The sequence below is a fragment of the Anopheles nili genome, chromosome 2 (genome assembly GCF_943737925.1).
Source record: "Anopheles nili chromosome 2, idAnoNiliSN_F5_01, whole genome shotgun sequence".
NCBI classification, from domain to species: Eukaryota; Metazoa; Arthropoda; class Insecta; order Diptera; family Culicidae; genus Anopheles; species Anopheles nili.
In genome coordinates this window covers 1481239-1499522 of record NC_071291.1, presented here as the reverse complement: position 1 = coordinate 1499522, position 18284 = coordinate 1481239, and the positions used below count along the sequence as shown (strand labels likewise).

General features: G+C 52.3%; 1 protein-coding gene across 1 annotated transcript in view; it reads left to right on the top strand.

The window, feature by feature from the left end:
• LOC128721231 (protein sidekick-1-like) overlaps positions 1-18284 on the top strand; it is a 37694-nt gene that overhangs the window by 17854 nt on the left and 1556 nt on the right. The window contains exons 2-4 of the mRNA XM_053814965.1: positions 619-770; positions 837-1047; positions 10433-10690. Coding sequence (XP_053670940.1) covers positions 619-770; positions 837-1047; positions 10433-10690 — 621 coding nt within the window. The remainder of the gene's footprint in view (positions 1-618; positions 771-836; positions 1048-10432; positions 10691-18284) is intronic.

Genomic DNA, 18284 nt, shown 5'->3' with positions numbered 1-18284 from the left:
CAGAAGATGTGACGAGCGAGCGATTCGTCCTGGCTCTTTCTCGTGTGTGGATGCATTTTGATTGAAAGCTCGGGTCATTGTGGAGTGCAATCACGTGCTCTAAAGATGCAATCTGATCCGTATGTGCGCGCGGACGCAGCGAGCCGGTGCCTTCTTCGGTCAGATGCATTCGTCAGCCTGGCTGCCCGGCTGCCCGGCTCGTAGTAGAAGCTAATGCGGTTTCGAACATCCGGAACGGAGCACCGTGGGGCATTTGATTGATGGTATTCCGTGTGCAAGCTCTAGCGGATGAATATGAGAGTTTTTTTTCTTTAAAATAACTTCTTCGGTCGTACTTTGCGGACTCACTCTTGAGAAGAAGTGAACTTAGAAACGCCACCATATGCTAGCGGTCGTTCTCACAAGGGGATGTTTAGGGGAGCTTCTTGACTGAACCGGGACAGATTAAGCGAGTAACGTTTTGAGTGAAAATTTTTATCCCACAAAACGCCGAAGGGAATAAAGCGAGCTCGGGGAAAACCTCCACCGGATATTAGCTAATTATCTCGCTCTAAATATCCCGTGCTTTCTCAGCTTACGAGCTCATTTTGTCTCACTTTCGCTCGCTTTCGTTCACAGTGCTCAACATCATCAGCGGCGAGGTGCAATCCTACTGGGAGCAGCCCTTTGCGCAGCCTTACTTCGACAATAGCACGAAGCGGGAGATCACCGCCACCGTGGGCCAGTCCGCATTGCTGCACTGCAGAGTGCGGAATCTGGGCGACAGAGCGGTAAGTGTTTGGCTCCGGTTTCAGTCTGCCTCAAGTTCGCAGCTCTAACGGCACGATTCACCGCAGGTGTCCTGGATACGGAAACGTGACTTACATATCCTGACCGTCGGCATCCTCACCTACACCAACGACCAGCGCTTCCAGTCGCTGCATACCGAGGGCAGCGACGAGTGGACGTTACGCATCACGTCGCCCCAGCCCCGAGACTCCGGCACCTACGAGTGTCAGGTATCGACGGAGCCGAAAATCTCCCAAGCCTTCCGCCTCAACGTGGTGGGTAAGTACATTAACAGCGCCCAGCTTTGCTCTTTCGTTCGTTCGTGCAGCAGCACGTTTGTATGCGGTTCTCTCAGAACGCACCCCCTCCAGGGCTGGAAAAGGGACATCGGTTTAATTATGTGTCAGCTTTCACTTCATCAGTGCACCTCGGCGTACCCTTCTGGACGTGCCCATTACGGCACCGGCAGGACCGGCCGCTGTGCGCTAGCACTGTTTTTCCACAGCCAGCCTGCGGGTGGTCCTGGGAATCGCCAGATTTCCACCCAGGTGGTCCCACTCGTGCTTTATTGTCCTCTGGAATGGAGTGTGGGCCTTGCTCGGCGCAAGAGCCTCGTGTTCACGTGCGTGACAATGTGTACCGACCGATGCCGAATGATAATTTAAACAGGCTCCCTTCAACCGACCGTGTTGTGATATCCAGTCACTGCACGGGACAGTCGGATACCGAGCGGAAATGCCGTTCTATGGAAGGGCCAGGCGCCAAGATAAAGCCCTGTGTCGGTGGTGAGATCCGGCAAGCTCTCGGAAGCCACAGACCAGCTTTAGTGCATCTGGCCCACCGTGGCGCTGTTGTGCGACAAGCTCGGCACGGGGTCGGAGTTGAGTTGATAATGGGATAATTTAATTAAGATAACTTTTGCGAGAACTTTGCTCAAACAATTACCCACTCGGTGCTCGATGACGTTTGGTGCTGCGATTGCTCCCGATGGGCTTTAAGCTCAAACGTCTCAATTTGCGTGTCCGTGTCCATGAATCAATCGACTCGGAACAATTGAATCACGCGCCCATTCCCGCACTGCCAGGCAAAAATCCTGCCAGCGTCCGACACAGAACATCGCTTGAAAAGGCGCACTGTGCGCGCGTGTGTGCTTTAATCGTGTGTATCATGTATCCGTTGTAATGGGGCTGTTGCTACTGAGAGGGCAAATGCAACGATCCCACAACGATTCATCATGCCATGGGGTCACGATTGAGCGGAACATCTATCGGCTGGCACTTGACGCGCTTGTTGAATCAATAATGCACAAACGACCCATCACCCGATTCACACTTGTAACCGCTGGATCCACCGCTGGCGGCTCGATTGCACACCAGCAAAGAATGATGCCCTGGTACCGGCACGAATAATTAGCTTTGCAGTGTTGTTTCACTCGGGAAACGGAAACGTTCCAAGGTAGAACACTGCAAACCACAAGGACCACGAGGACTCATGCATTCCAGCATCATCGGAACAGGATCCGTGGTCTGAACGTGCAAATCGTTTGCATAAGTACACCGAGTACGGCACCAACGATGGATGAATGTTGATGGCTCCGACCCACGTGTGCCCTGTGGCCATCGGGAAATGGGAACGGCTCTATCGGACATCGGCAAATCGACATGAATACAAATTTCTTCACGGACCGAGGGTGATTGCAGGTCCTTGCCTATTCTTGAACGGCACTGTAGTCAGGTGCTGGATTCGTCTCATCTTTAATTCTACCCTGGCCACCTCTAGCACCTCGAAGGATCGGCATTTTTGATTTTTTTGCTCCATTCACTCCTCGATCGATGCTTATGCGACACGTGATCAATAAAACCCACACGAACACGCAACCGTTCAGACGTGAAAAGGGACACTTTTGGTTCCCAAAAACCGCTGACAATCGCATTGTCGGCCCGGCCCGAAGACCCGGCGGGATTAATTGAGTGACCTTGACTCCTCGCCGGAGACCGTCACGGGCTTATCCCGAGCAATCACGGGGTGCGGGTTTGGGCATTCAATTGGATCAGGGTGTAATGTGATGTGTCCCTTAAATCGACCCTTTCGTAACGCGCATCCGTAGCGCAGCGAAAGTGAAGCTTATCGGTTGACTTATGCCGGCTAGAGGCGGGAGTCCCTTTTGCGTTTATAAATAAACCTGCTCCAGTGTTCCCCGATCGGTTCTCGAACATCCTGCCCGGTTCAACGCCAACAGGGACAAGAACCCGCATCGAAGGGCCTTTACCTTCGAGAATCACTGAGAAATTCGGCGAACGGAAGCAAAAATCTTCGCTTTTCTGACGCGGATCCAATTTGAATTCAATCAGACGCACTTCTCCGGAACGGGAACATCAAGGATCGCTTTAGCGCCAGGGCGGTTCGTTTCGTGTCGAAAGATGACGGTGCAATGACAGCCAAATCCGATAACGGAGGAATCGCAACCCAACGCCACACGGTTTCGGCGGAACGACATTCAATCCGGGGAAATTCTTTCCGGGGATTGCTCGCAATTGCGCCGATTCAGTCGCGGTTCTTTTGTGTACTTTCTGTGCTTGTGCGCGATCGATCGATTAGCCCTTGCAGCAGCCCTACCGTTGATGACTTGTTGCAGGCCGCAACTGCTGCATGATTGAGGCATTTGGGCAGTGCCTCGAGGCGACGAAAGCTCTAATTTATAACGGAAACAATTTCGTCGCGTCGTCCCCACGCCAACCAGCGAGTCCTGGACCGTATCCTGGCCGTAACACGAGGCGTTCAAGAAGGGCTCGACGGGAACGAACGAACGAACGAACGAAACGCCACAACAAGCTGCTCCCAGGTCGTGCGGTTCCAGCGCTATTAGCTGCAGCCGCATTGTCATCGTCAGCATCACGGCCCACCAGCACCACGGCTATCGCGTCCTTTTTCCCGCCCCGTGATGGCGTGTTCCGGCAGCGGTAACGAGATATTGATTTAATAATTTGTCTGCAATCATCGCCAGTTGCATGCAGTTAATTATCCATTCAAAATGCATTTTGCCCACCGGCAGTGAAACATTAAGCCTTGCGCACTTCTTGGGCGCTTTTCGTCCTCTTCTTCTGAGGGTTTCTGCTTCTTCCAATCCCCGAATGGCCACCATTTGGTCGTTCACAGATGGTTAACGGCGATGGCGCTTACTTGCTGCTGCAGCTAACCAAACAGATTGCGGAGTCCGGGGTTTTTTTTTTATCACGCCCTGCCACGTGACCTCCCCAAAGCGTAGTGTCGTAATTATCCCTTTCCATTTCCCGCCGTGACCGAAAAACAAATAAAAATTACATACATTTCAACGGGCGCGTAGGTGCAAATTACATCGAAACATGTGCAGCCAAACGCGCGCGCCCGCGTCCACGAGACCTGTCACTGCAAATAACCGGGCGGGATGAAAAATGGCCAACGTACTTTGCGTAATAAATTCTGACAGTAATAAAGTTACCGGCTATGAAGCCACGAGCAACTCGCGTGTGTGTGTGTGTGTGTGTGTCCGTGGGAAAGCGAGTGAAATGGTGCCGACTTTACCATCGTGACCATCGGTACCCCGGTGTACTGGCGGGCATAGTTTGATGTAGTAAAGTTTTGTGTTCAAGCTGCGGTTGAAATTTAATTCTCCACCCTACATTAACTTTGCATCAACGCCAGTCTCTGGTGTTTCCACCCACACACATACATACACATGTGAAATGGGAAATGGCCGCTGCGAGAGAAGGAGTCGACAGAAACTGCACGTTGCTGTTGGCTCACGTGTAGTAATGCTTTCCATTCCATTTACCGGCACAAATTGCCAGCAGCAGGACCGCAAGGGTTTGGCTTTCCTCGGGCCTTTTTCCACCTCGAGCTGCCACCCTCATGCTCACCCGACATCCGAATGCCTCCGGTGCAATGCGTCAACAATGCACAGCGCAGCGAATTCTTGTCGAACTGCAGCGTGGTGGTCGCGTTGTACGACATTTAGCAAGTAGCAGCCTGGACGTAATCCCTTTACCGCGCTTGCACCACTTCCGGCACCGAAACGAAACGAAAGCCCTCACGTACGGTCGGAGGGCCACCGCATCGACAAATCCGATCCAACAGCCGGCTTGGTTGCGTGGGTGAGAGAGGGATAATTTGGATTTGCACCCATTCGGTGGCGGCATCGTTGGTCGTTTTCGGGGGCGGTTCTTCCTGGCAGTTCTTCAGCTTGCCCGGCACGTAAGCATCATAAATATAAACAAGTAATGAAAGTAATCCGCAAGACCGATGCCCATCGGTCCGCCTCTTTCGTACCCTTTTTGGGTGCCGGTTACAGTCCCAGTTACAGCGATCCGACAGCCCCGTTGACACGGTATCGCTTTCACGGCCGAACGAAGGACGCGACGACCCTGTCCAGAAGGGTGACCGAGAAGTGCCCTAAACAAGCACTCTCCCCCATCGGCACCAACCTTTCACTTTCTTTTATCTCTCACGCATCCCACGCACGGATCCGCCGGGTCGTCGAAGGGACACGCACAAATAACATCCTCGTTATCTCGGGCACACGGCCGCAGGCGTACACGCAGAGTCGTGGTGGGTCCTGTTTGTTCTAAGTCCCGCCGTTGGCTGCCATGCGTGACCCACCCCGCAAAGGGTTACAGGTCGTGTAACAAGCAAAAGTAATTAGTACAACCCCAACCTCCAACACTGACCTGAGTCCTCGCGAATTCACTTGAATGAACTTATCTATCAGCTGGCCTGCTGGGCTGCTGGTAGCTGGGGAGACATCGGAATTCCATTACAAGTAAAGCGTTCACACGGTGCTCAGGCACTGATTGGCAATCTCGGACGATCGTGTCCTTCGCCAATCAGTCCACAGTTCCGCTAAATGGGCGCAAGGATGAGCGTTGAGCTGTTTGTTGAATGATTCCGTTTCCTGTCACACTAAACGACAAACGCCCTCTGCGGGTGCAGTTCATCAACTTCACGAAATGCTTTCTTCGCTGCAGATTGGAAATAAAAAAAAAACAAAACAAGAAAGGAACGGAGCCACAGGCCAACTGAGAATGGTCACGATAACGGGAAACGGCTCGATGTCCATTATTTCCTTCTCAGTTACCACCGCCAAACTGTTTGGATATGCAAATTTGCGTCAATTCCTTGTCGAGATCAACTTTTTCCTGCGCACGCTCGAGTTGGGGCGCTTGTTTCGGCATGATTACACGCCGAAACGGTGAGCCACGCTTCACGAGCCGTTTCACGGAATATTAACCAATTTCATCGCAAGCCCGCGCTCGAACCCAAATGGAGACGCACGGTCGCTCACGAGTAAAATATCCAATTTTCATCATCACCGGTTGCGGGAACACGGCGCAGGTGGATGGGAACTGAGGGTACCACCTCGGAAGGGGTTCGCAAAAGTCGTAATTATTTATAACAAGCCAGGCAATCAAGGTGTACCGCCGTGTCGTAGCCGGTAGGCCGTGTTCCGGCACGGCACCGAGCATCACCGGAATCGCTTCTCAAGAGATTACGATCAGCACAAATATTAATAAATCAGAAGCAGCTTAAACTTGGCTCCGCACGGACGGACCGGGACGGACCTTTAGGAGCTGTCTTCGGGTCGCGGACAAATCTCCGGCATCGGCTTTGCAGCAACGCTCGTCTCGACGGGACCGCGGCCGTAAACCATTTTATTATTTATTTCGCAAAATTCCCCACCGACACCGACACCGGCATCGACGGACGGTTCAAAGCCCCGAAATCCCGCGGTTGGCCCGGGAGTTGCGGGTCCTGTGGCCGGTTTCACTGCGGCCGTGCAGCTGAAGGTGGATTGAAATTGTTAGTTTTCCGAGTGGCTGGAGCCATCAAAAAGTTTTTCCACCGACCGACCGCAAGTGTGCAGCGGTGAGCCAAAAAAAAAAGGAACAACTCGGATTCCTCTTCACGGAGGTTTCCCCGAAAAAGTTTCTGAATCCGTTGAAGTTGCTCGCCGAATCGCCAGCGCGCTCGAATTTTCAAACACGGGTCCAACCCGAAAAAGCACTGCGAATGGGCGAAAATTAGCGAACGAAACAGCTCGAGACCCACATTGGGGGAAAGTCAAATGAAATCATAACTCAATGCAACGGAAGATTGTTGGATTGGTGCTGATGGAGAGACAACCGTTGCGCTGCAACCATCCTACAACTGGTTTGTGACCTTAGGACGCATGTAAAAATTGGAACGAAATTACCCAACCCGTGCGGTCCTTTTTGTGCGGGAATCAAATGATCTGGCTGCGGTCTCGGCGTAGCCATCACTATGCCATCATCAGTTGCTACGGTGGCCAATGAAGCGAAACTCGTCCAAAAACCAAACCACCCGACGACCACGTCTGTCAGTAGCACTCGAAAAGCCAATCCAAAATTGACCAAACATTCACCCCTCTACTTCACTCGGGACAGAGCAGCTTCGACAGCGGGTTGATTTTGGGGTTCCAACATTATTTTTTTTGTGTACACTAGCCCTAGGTCGGTGTGTGCGGTTTGGTGGCACGTGCAATCGCTCTACCGGTGGCGCAGAAAAACCGCAACCCTACAACAAACTAGCAACAGGAAGTCGTCATTCGAACGCATAACGCTACCATTGCAGGACCAACAGAGGGTGCCTTCTCGACCGGTTGTGGTCACACCAAACCAGCCTACGATTCGGCGCACAAACATTAGCTCACGCGACGGTACCAACAAGCGGAACCTCAATTTTCCATCCCTTACCGAATCGACGCGGCCCAGCGGGAACCCGTTTTGACTGGTTTCACCGAAAAATAGAATCACAAACGGTTTCATTAAACCCAGCGAGGAACCCCACACGAGCGGTGGATGTTTCTGAAGAATAAATAATCAACTCCTCCCACACGAGCACGTGTTTCCGCTGGGTTGTGCTATCGTGGCCAAAAATATCACTCCTTGCAAAGGTCTAATTTTGAAAGCCACACAATGCTACGGAGCGTTGCCGACAGTTCGTTCAATTTTAATGATGACTGCCGTGGTCTCTTAGAACGCGATGCATTTATTTTTTTTCCAACCCAGCAAGTCTATTTCAAGATGGCTCAATAGAACTGTAATCACTGGTGTGTTCCTGGTGACTAATGACATGCCTTCTGCCGGAAGCGTCTTCACGCCGCTCTTTAACCAAACCTCGTTGCCGTTTTTTCCACCTTCAATGCAGTGTTTGGCTCACACATCATCGACGATCGATTGCCGTGCCAGGAGTACCGTGGGGGTCACGGAACACAGACGGTCTTAAATTTAGCTCACCTTTTCCGGCTGTCGCCTTGTTGCCTTTTAAGGTAGCTCTTTGCTCTGGCCCGTGGAAACAATCTGCTTCCGGTGACTTTGCTCGTTTGATCTCGTTTCAGGGCACGTCTGATTACGCTTTTGCCGCAATCCGGCTCCCTCACGACCCAATGCAAGAGGTGCATTTCGCGGTCCTTTGAACACACACTGACCGCTGTCCGAAATGAGTTTAGCTGTTTGTGCAGTTCGACGCCTGGTTCGGTTCGGTCGTGCATAGCTTGGTGGGTTGGTTTGTTCCCTCTGTGTTCTACGAACCTCCTTGCTGACTCCTTGCTTGCTTCCATCGGAGCATCGGAACACCCCAAACACGTTCTTCCGGTTTTTGCACCGTCAAAAGGACACGCCGCATCGCCGGCCATCGGTGGGTGGTCAAAGTTCAGCACACTTCCGGCTCAGACGGACAAGTTTTCGTGTTTACATTTATCGAACCGAGTGCCCCGATCGAGGCGTATCCGTATCGGGTCCCTCTGACGGAACCGGCACGCCCGGGAGAGCAATCGAAGGAAACTGCATGGAAATCGAGCGATTGTGTGGGCAAAGTTTTCCCTCCCACCCTTGGGGGCTATTGTCATCTCGGCTTGGGGCTGGAATTTCCATATCAACAGGGGCAGCCAACAGTGGCCAGCAGCAGCAGCAGCAGCAGCAGCAGCGAGCGAATAAAAAAAAACTCCCTCAAACGACCTTAACAAGCGAGCCTGAGTTCGCCAACAAAAACGAGCGCTTCTCCAACGTGGCATTGCATGGTCTGGAAAAGCACGCCGTCACTGACCGGAACGGAAACGACAATAATCACCGTAAAGCGGAAGGGGGAAATGAAAAGAAAGAGACGTCCGACGTCCTTCCTGAGTGCCTACATTTGCAAGCCATAACAATCAGGAACGACGAAACAAAAGTAAGTGAAACGCTGCCTTCATTAAGGGCTCGTCCTGCTTCCAAGCCCCACTCAGACGGGCTGTTATGTGATCGTACCATGATCGTATTATGGGGCCCTATTGAGGCTGTTTTATTTTTCACCGAGCATTACAAAGCGCTTCAAAAACATTTCGTTAATACACGTAAGAGTTTGTTTCGCTTGTGAACTCTCGCGACTTACTTGCAATACGCCATATTGGGCACCATTGAGAGTTCGCATTCGCATTTTCACCCATCGGAAAACTTTTCTGCCAACACTAAGCCACAAACAAACAGCTTGCAGGTCATCCCCTCCGTTAAGGCGAATAGTAGGGAGTTGCCACAGTTTATCACCAATAACCAACGATACCGAAAGAAACGTCGATACATCGACGTGCTATGAAACGCTCGTCGTCATCCACCAATCATAAATCCGTTAAATCATCTCCCACACGTAGAATGCGCTGATTCAGCACCTGCTGGAACACGGATTGCATCCGGCGAGAGGCGGACAGCGAAGATTCGAGGAAAGGTCAATCAGAACGTCGACATCGGGACCGATTGCGGCTTAACGGGTCGTGCCATTCAGCTGCCCTAATTCGTTCGATGCACTTGCATTCGCCCATCGCACGCGCGACAGTTGTCTCGAAGGACGATTGGCAGGACGAGTCATTGACCAACAACTGGTTCCGATCCGGAGATTTTGCCGTCGTCCACACCACCAGCAGCTTACAGTTCTAACGAATCATTGTGCAGATTGAATTCAACTTCGTTTTTGTGCTGTTTTCTCTTTTTTGTTTCGCTTTCCACCGCTGCGGCGCCACGTGGCAGAAATCGAAATTGAATTCTCGAGTAAACACGCCGTGTGACGCTGCACAAATGTGGTCGGTTCTAGTGGAGAAAAATGAACCCCGCATCGTTCTCGATTAGAACACGAAGAGTCATTTTTCGCCACCAAACGAACGATAAGCTGCACGTTCACGAACGTTCTGCGCAGGAGAATAACTTCCAGCAGTTTTGTGGTGGTGGTGGTGGTGGGAAAACTCGCACAAGTCCTTTCCCATCCACCCACCCACTAGCACACACTCACATACACGGTTCAAAACCAACAGTTTGGTTCCGAATTAGGATTCCGTCCGAATATGAAAAATGATCGACCGAAATGTGGCATGCTCGAGCTGTGCTTCCGAAGCGAGCGGTTTGGACACCGGAAGCAAGCCCGGAAGTGGACCGGAGCACCGGATAACAGAACGCCCTTTCGGTAGGGCCATTTTTATCTCTCCATATCCGCCCGCAGCCAACGTGCCGGGGCTGGTTAGTCTATTCATTTGTGCTGGCTAGGTTTTTTTTTTGCCCTTCTGCAGCTCGGAATCGTTCCGCACTAACATTGTCCATTCTCATTTCTCTCTCTCTCTCGCTCTCTCTCTCTCTTTCTCTTTTTGCAGTTTCGAAGGCCAAAATCCTCGGCAACTCGGAGCTATTTATCAAAAGCGGAAGCGATATCAATCTAACATGTGTTGCGCTGCAGTCACCGGCACCGCCATCGTTCATCTACTGGTACAAGGGTGGCCGGGTCGTTAATTACTCGCAACGCGGTGGCATCAGCGTCCTGACGGAGCGGCAAACCAAAACCAGCAAATTAGTGATTGCCCGCGCCATGCCTTCGGACTCCGGCAACTACACGTGCTCGCCGAGCAGCTCAGGTAGGTTGAGAGGACCGTGTGCTCTGATGCATGATAAACGAGCAAAAATCCGCCACCATCCATGCTGCTGGGTCATGCATGGAAGTATTTTTATTTCGCGTCATTCTGTGCTGGTTCTCGTTCGTGCAAACGGACACAGAAAACCGCGCCATCGATGCCGATGCCGCGGTCAATGCCAGTGGGATGCAGTTTTTCCACATTCGAAGCGACACATGTGTGAGGATTATGCGGGATTAAGAATCACCGGGCGGCTCCATCGCCACCGAACACCATTAAGCGTAATTAATTCCCTTTGCGTTGAATAAAGATGATCGCAAAGAACACCGAGCGAACGTGGTGGCTCGGTGAATATTTGCGCTCTATTCGAACCGACAATTCTCGCCAAAGCTTTCCTTGGGATCCTTACTGTTTTGTCCTTGAACACCGCAAGGCAAAACCCACTGTATGCCCTCGCGTGGTTGGCAAGATAATTGGAGAGCAGTGTGTAAAGTTAATTAGCATGTTCGGAGAAAATCCAAACACACCCACAATTGTTTGTTGGTCCAATTTGCCGGCCCTCCCACGTGCCCTTGCTCGAATGCGGTCAAGCGAATGGAGACTCCTTGGAAACGGGAGGGTGCCAGGATGCGCCGTGATTTCCGACCAATCTACGCCAAACTGACTTTACGATTGAGAAAGTTTTGCCTCGTGCCGGTGCCGGTGCCGCAAATCAGGACGACGACGAAGACGAACCTGCCGGTGCCGGTTTCTGCCTGGGCCGGAAAAAAGCACATTCCCAGCGTGTGCGAGTTTTCCACCGCACGGCGGAAGGTGTTGCCTGCCGATGAAAAGATAAACTAGTTGGCAACGAGAGGCATGTGTGCCCGCATGCATGTATGTGTGTGTGTGGGAGGGGTTGTTGGAGGTCTCAAGCGAAAAGTTTAATCACGTAGTTGCTCCTTTTAATCACTTTCTAAAAATTGCTCATCTGCTAAATCGAAGGACTCACAGTCGGTCGTGCAACGAGCAGAAGAAGGTCACACCGGGGAAAACTCACCCCGGAAAACTCAAATACGGGGCGCGTCCTTCACCCGGAAAAGTCGGTGGACGCGCCGCTGTGCAGTTGTGTGGATGTGAAATTTTAATGCCAACCCACGTACGTACCTACTTACCGCCCGGAGGGCGCTTTCGTGCCGGCCTCATCCCTCCCGGGCGGAACCGGAGATTACACAAGAACGATGTTTTATTTGCCGCCCTTAAAAGTGCTTTAAACTGTCAGCACGCGGGCGGTCGGTGGGCATAAAACAAGTACAACCGTTTGGCGTCGAAGCGGGAAAAAAGTAAAAAAAAACGAACAGAGCGCAACAACAAAACGCAAAACGCTATTAAGGGCGTGTTCGGCGTCAAACAAAGCGTAACTAGTTGCGCGAGAGGGAATGGAGAGAAGAAAAAAAAACAAAAGCAGAGAACGCGAATGCCGCGCATAAAAAGCCCTCCTCAGCTCAGCGGGCACTGGCAAGTCCTGGCCGGCACATCGATTGAATGGTAAAATATGTTTAATCTAATTTGTGTTATCATTCCACCTTTGGAGATCGCGCACCAGAAGCACGGGGTGGGCGGCGACAGGCCGGAACATAAAAAAGAGCCCAGCGAGTCCTTGCCGGGTAAGGAGTGCGGCGAGAATTGTAATAAAAGTTTATAGACCGAAACGAAAGCGAACCTAAATTCGTTCGCTGCTTCTGCTTTTTCTCACGGCTTTCCTCAATCGTGTGCGGAGCGGTGGCGTTTTTATTTTCCTTCCGCCGTAGCTTTTGTTTCAAGCGCGCTTGGTGGCGTGTGTTTTCACCATTTTTTTGCTCCTCACCTTCTCACATCAATAATGGCACTTGGTCACGAAACGTTAAGCAGGAGGCGGCCTGGACGACGTCGTCCTGGCCAGAGTGTCTGGATGTGGGTGTGTGTGTATGTGTGTATGTGTGGGTGTCCTTGATTGGGAAAGCGCGTCGCGGTGGCATGTGGCGGAAACAAACGCCAACCGAAAAGTTGAACCAAGCAGTGGTGCGCGACACTTCATCGACGATCTGTTAATTGACGGAATGTGTCCAAATTTAGCGCTCAACAGTTAATGCTTATTTTATTCCAATTTAACACACAAATCACCCACCCACATCCCGACGCCACTTGCGCCAATTAATGGCTCCAATCCGCCACCCACAGGGACGCGAAGGCGGTCGGAAAAACTATGACAACGTCAAATTTCCCGAGCCAGGAACAAGCAACCTTCTGGCATTTGGTTGTCCGGGCGTTCTGGTGACATTCAACGTGAGCGCGAGGACACTAGCGTGAATCGTGATCGATATACCCGAGTCAACTTTAAAGGAGCTTTTCATGCGGGGGAAAAAAATGGAGAAAACAGTCTTCGCCCTTTTCGGTTCCTGTTGGCAGGGGACAGGACGAACCCAAAAGCCGTCTCGGCCGAAAGTGGAAAGCAATTAATTTCCACGGCTATCAGCGGGCTCCGATCGAAGGGAAAAGTTCGCCCCGCTTCTCCAATGACCTTTGGCCACTGGTCCGACCGACCGTCTCACCTCTCCTACCCGGCCCCGGAAATGAACCCGGTAAACCGCTTTCAGGGCCACCGCTGGTCGGCTACCGATAGCGAGCGCACCGGATCCGCTGCGGGCCTGCGTAGGACCATAAATTGCACGATGGCTTCGAAAGGAACTCATTTTCAGCACGATTAGTACGATACGAAGTACCATTTCCGGTCCTGTTGGAGTATCCCGCACCCCGGAATCCACCCCACGGAACCATCAATCCTGGGCTCGAACGGGTCCTGAACCGGATGCGTTTCTCCAGCCGGTGATACCGATCGCACCGGTACAAGGATAGCTGCAGGACCCGAACAGGGCGGCGTGATTTAAAATTAAGAGAGCTTACAAATTGCTCCTCGCCGGAAGCGGGCGTGCTGTAATTTCATTTTGCAACAAATAAACCACCGCTCGCTCGCCCCGAATGCTCGTGGGTGCAATCGGAATGTTAATTCCAATCGGCCTCGTTGCCGGGTAGCCGCGCTGAATCCGTTCGCGGTTTTTCGAATCAACATTCGCAGGCCGGCTGATGCTGAACATGCGATTAGAAGCGAATTAATTCCACCGCTGGTCAACTCCAGGTCCAACCAGCCCGGTCGGATCATTCCTGCAAGCTAACGAGCCCCGGTGGTTGCATTCAGCTGTGGTTGGAAAATCGAACGCAAACCCCTTGAAATCGGTGCTCGGTGCGATCAAACGTGGGCTATTTTACGCCACATAAATTTTGGCCTGTTTCGCCAATCGCACCATTGAGGTACGCCAGGACCTCATAAATATGCACAATAAGTGGTCGGTGAGTGTGTGGGGTGAGTTGGTGTCGCGCATTTGAGAAAAAATCTCCTCACATCCTGGGGTGGGTATCCTTTTTTATTATTCATTCATTAGCCACAACGCGCGCTGCTTAACGACGCGTACGCGTTATCAAACTCTCAACCATCGGGCGCCTTGAATAAACGAAAAAGCGCGAAATGCCTTGTCCTTTTGCCCAAGGAAAACTGCGCTTATCGCGGGTGGCACGTGTTGAAAAACCACCCCCATCTCACTGGCTCGGTGTGTGCGTGTGTGTGCAGGCATTTTAGCGTACATTCTTCGGCCCAACCGTGCGTAGGGAGTGATAAGCGTCGTCCTCCGTCCGCCCGGTGGCTGCGATGAATAATTATTACGACACCCGCCAAAGCGGTTCGTTGGGAGGGATTATTTTAACATTCTTAACCACAGCCACACGACGGCCCAGGACCACGCCACGGCAGATAGTGTGAAAGATAAAACTACCGCTAAGCCGCACCGAGGGGCCGCCATCCTAAGCAGCGCTGTTTCAAGCCGGTGCGCAAACACCGACCACCGATTGACGAGAGGTTCCACGGCTGGGTGGGTGGCAAGTGTTTCCCCCTCGATAACAAAGCCACACACACCCGTACATACCTTCCCCGTGGCCACGTGCCGAAATGGCGGCCGAATGCTGTCGCAAACGGGCTATATCTTGTCCTGTTTTCCGTGCGCAAATGTGACGTGCGGGGAATGGCGGACGAAATATATTTGCTCAGGAAATTATTCAAATTAATTTCACCACCTGCGCGCCCATCTGAGCTACCGCGGCACGTGACAACCGGCTGCCGTTTATAAAACTAAACACACACACACACACACACACACCCGCACGAAAGGAAGAAAGTTCCCATTTGTGTTTCCGCTTAGCAGCTCGCGCTGGCTTAATGGCTGCTCACCTTCGACCTTGCAGGGTCCCCCAGTGCACTGGCATGCGCTTTTCGCCGGTGCACTTCCGGTGGCGTCCGGTGGCTTCACGACTAATAAACGGAGACCCCCGCGAGACAAGTTACGATGCGTTGCGTAAGCGCACGGTAGGAAAAGACACACAAACTGCTGGGGCCGCTGTAGTGCGCGAAAAGCGTGGAAAGTTTCAGCGGCATTAAATTCAATTTTCAATTTCCACCTGCTCCATCGCCCAGCTCGGGGCGGGGTCGTGCTTTGTTTTTTTTTTGTTTTTTCATTTGCCGAAAAGTTTTCGATAAATTCAATTACCGTCACACTGCGCATCCATCGTATCGGTATAATCAAGTCGTTTCTAGTTTGTTTCGCATACCTGCCTGGTCCGCGAGCGACTGCGCCCTGCATTTACGGGGCAATAATTAAGTTATGAGTTACCTGCAGTGAAAGCTTTCTTCCCTTTTCGGTTCCGATTCGATCGTACGCGGCCGTTTAAATTTCCCTCGGTGGTGCTCGGCGCCCGACGAAATATATCCGGCTTCCGAAAGGACCTGCCACTGGCGAAGTTTATGCTAATGCTGTGAAATTCGGGGAAAACTTTTCCACTCGGTACCAAGGCCAAATTCCGACGCACCGTTTTGCATGCCTCACGTTAATGGGACCGCTGTTGGTCCCGAGGCAACGGCGAACGCACCATCCACGCAAGCTGCTGAACTGCTGGACCGGGCAGAAGCGCAAGTCCAAACCAGCGCAAACAACTACACCCATTATGCCTGCTTTGATCGATGATTATCATTTGTTACGCCATCGATCCGTCATAATTGGGGAGCTCGTTGTGACGAAACGAACGTGAAGGATCGTCGCTGGACGTGGTTTTGGCTGGAAAATGTCACATTTCGGGATTGTTAATTTTGGGTGATTGAATGTCTCAAGTATCGCAAGAGCAATTTCTCGCAACCAATTTCAAGGGCGTTTTTGTGGGCTCCAGATACCAGGGCCTCTGCTGAGAAGAAGTATTTTCCACCCGAGCTAGCAACATGGTTGAAATGTGATGGCGATAAAAAACCACCAAACCGAGGTGTTGGAGCAAAAACCAACGCACAAAAGGAGGCCGAAACGGAATGGCAACCTTGCGGAATGGCCATCGAGGCGAAAGCAAACATCAAAGTCTCTGCAACGTCCCGGCAGTTAATGGAAGAGCGTTGCATCCTGCAGGACTCCGGCCCTGAGCCGCGAAATAAAACACCTCCCACGGTTCCGTCATTGTTTTTTTTTTTTTTGCTCTCTACCGTTCTCCACCAGTCTGAATTATTAGACGAACGTGAGGTGGAATATTCGGCATTCGGGTTTCTCCGGGAAGCGCGCGCGCGTCCTGCAAGGATACCGTTGTGCAGCTCGTGGGCTCGCGAGGTGAAAGCTTCTTCCGGTTCACCACCACCACACTTCAGGGCCAGAAATGTCCCGTAAATGGAGCTAAACTTTGGGCATAATGGAAGCGCATTTTCTTGTACAAAAGCCGGCTCCAGTCCCTGGTGTCTGAGCCGTCCCTTTTCACGGAAGGCCTTGCCCGAGCCCATGGTTATTCAAATGAGACACAGATTTCAAAGCCCAAAGCCTCTGAGCAAATCCATGCATCCATGGCCGGCACAAGGAACAAGCCAAAGATAAAAGCCTGCGGGAATGCCACCATCACCCTGGCCACTTCCGCCTGCAACCCCAGCCAGTGGGTGAAGCAACAAAAAAACACACCCTCGACCCGTGCCAGGGAAGAACCTTCTGCCGTGAATTTGCTCCCTGCGAGATGCTATCGGGTTCGCAGCTGTTTGCCGACCCGAGGCATCGAGCCACGGTACCGAGCCACTCCAGAGACGCGCCCACACACACACACACACACTCGTAACGCTGCACATCCCTCGAAGCCTGCGGCTTAATGTTTGTCCTGGCAGATCCTCGCTTCACAAACGACACCTGCTCCGGTACTGTGGCACTGGAAGCATCCCGTCCGGGGCGAAAAGATCACAAAAAAGGCGATTTTATTTTCGCTCCTCTGGCGCCAGCCAGGACACGGGCAAGGATGCAGATGGCCGCAAGGGCTCCTGGGCCTGGCCTGGTCCACCTGGTCGCGGTGCTCCCGTTGGCCCGAAACGACGGTGCTGTGCTATCAGCTTTCATTATTCATATCACTCTTTCCCGAGGGCACCCACACCCACACGCAGCCGTTCGTTCGGTCACCTGCTCCTCTGGCGGGCTGTACCGGAAGTGGCCTGTGAACGCACGTCCCCACGTACGCATGGTGGACACGCGCGCCTGCCAGCGCACACACCGAGTGTCACGTTCGGTGGAATGTTTAATTTAAAACTGTACTATAAACGATGAATATTAATTCTCTCCCATCTTCTGGCCGCCGCCGGATCCGGTACGATCCGTGGGGTCACCTGGCCGAACGTCCTTGGTGGAGCTCGAACATCGCGACAAAACGAACCCAAGAACGAGCTGAGAACGCGATGCTAGACCCGCTAGAGCCGCTAGGGTATGATCTCGGCGACGTGTCCACCGTGAAGGTGGCCACAAGTAAAAAATCCTCAACCCAACGAGTACTCGACCGCAGCGACAATTGCAAAAAGGATGCTCCCACGCTGCTAGGAAGCTCTCTCGGAAGGGAACTTTGGGAATTTTCCCGCGAGCCGTGCCCGACCCGTGCGAGCGACGTGGAATAATTAAGAGTGCGGAAAAAAAGAGAGCCCTCTCCCTGAAGATAAAAGGTGGCCAATTCGCCCGGCCAGCTTCCCGCATCGATGGCCACTCACGCGCCACGGAACGTGCCCTTTTTCCGCGGCCTTTTCCATAAGGGCTCGTTGTAGCCCGGCCACAGGCACGCCTCAGGCCGCGCTAAGCCGCGTGGAGCTAATTAGAATGTAAATGAAACGGAATGAAAACGAAATTGATAAGCGAAATGAGTCGATTCGTATGAATATGGTTTGGATCATGACGGAAATGAGCCCAGCCCGGGACGCAGGACCGCTGTTGCTCGCCCAGCCCGCCAGAGCTCTTAGTTTAAACGATTTCTAAGCGCACAAGCATGCGCCTCTAATTAGCCTATCTAATTGCGTCCAATCCGGGCTAAAACGTGGTGCGAAAGGACTCCACCCAGCCGATACCACATTCGGCTAGGCGACTGGCGTGTAGTGGCATTAAAATAATCTTAATACCTCATTGGCACAGCGTTCGGATGTGTTCGAGCGTTTCCATCTCGAGAAACAATCTGCCTCGTTGGGAAGCCGTTCAGATTCCTCAGAACG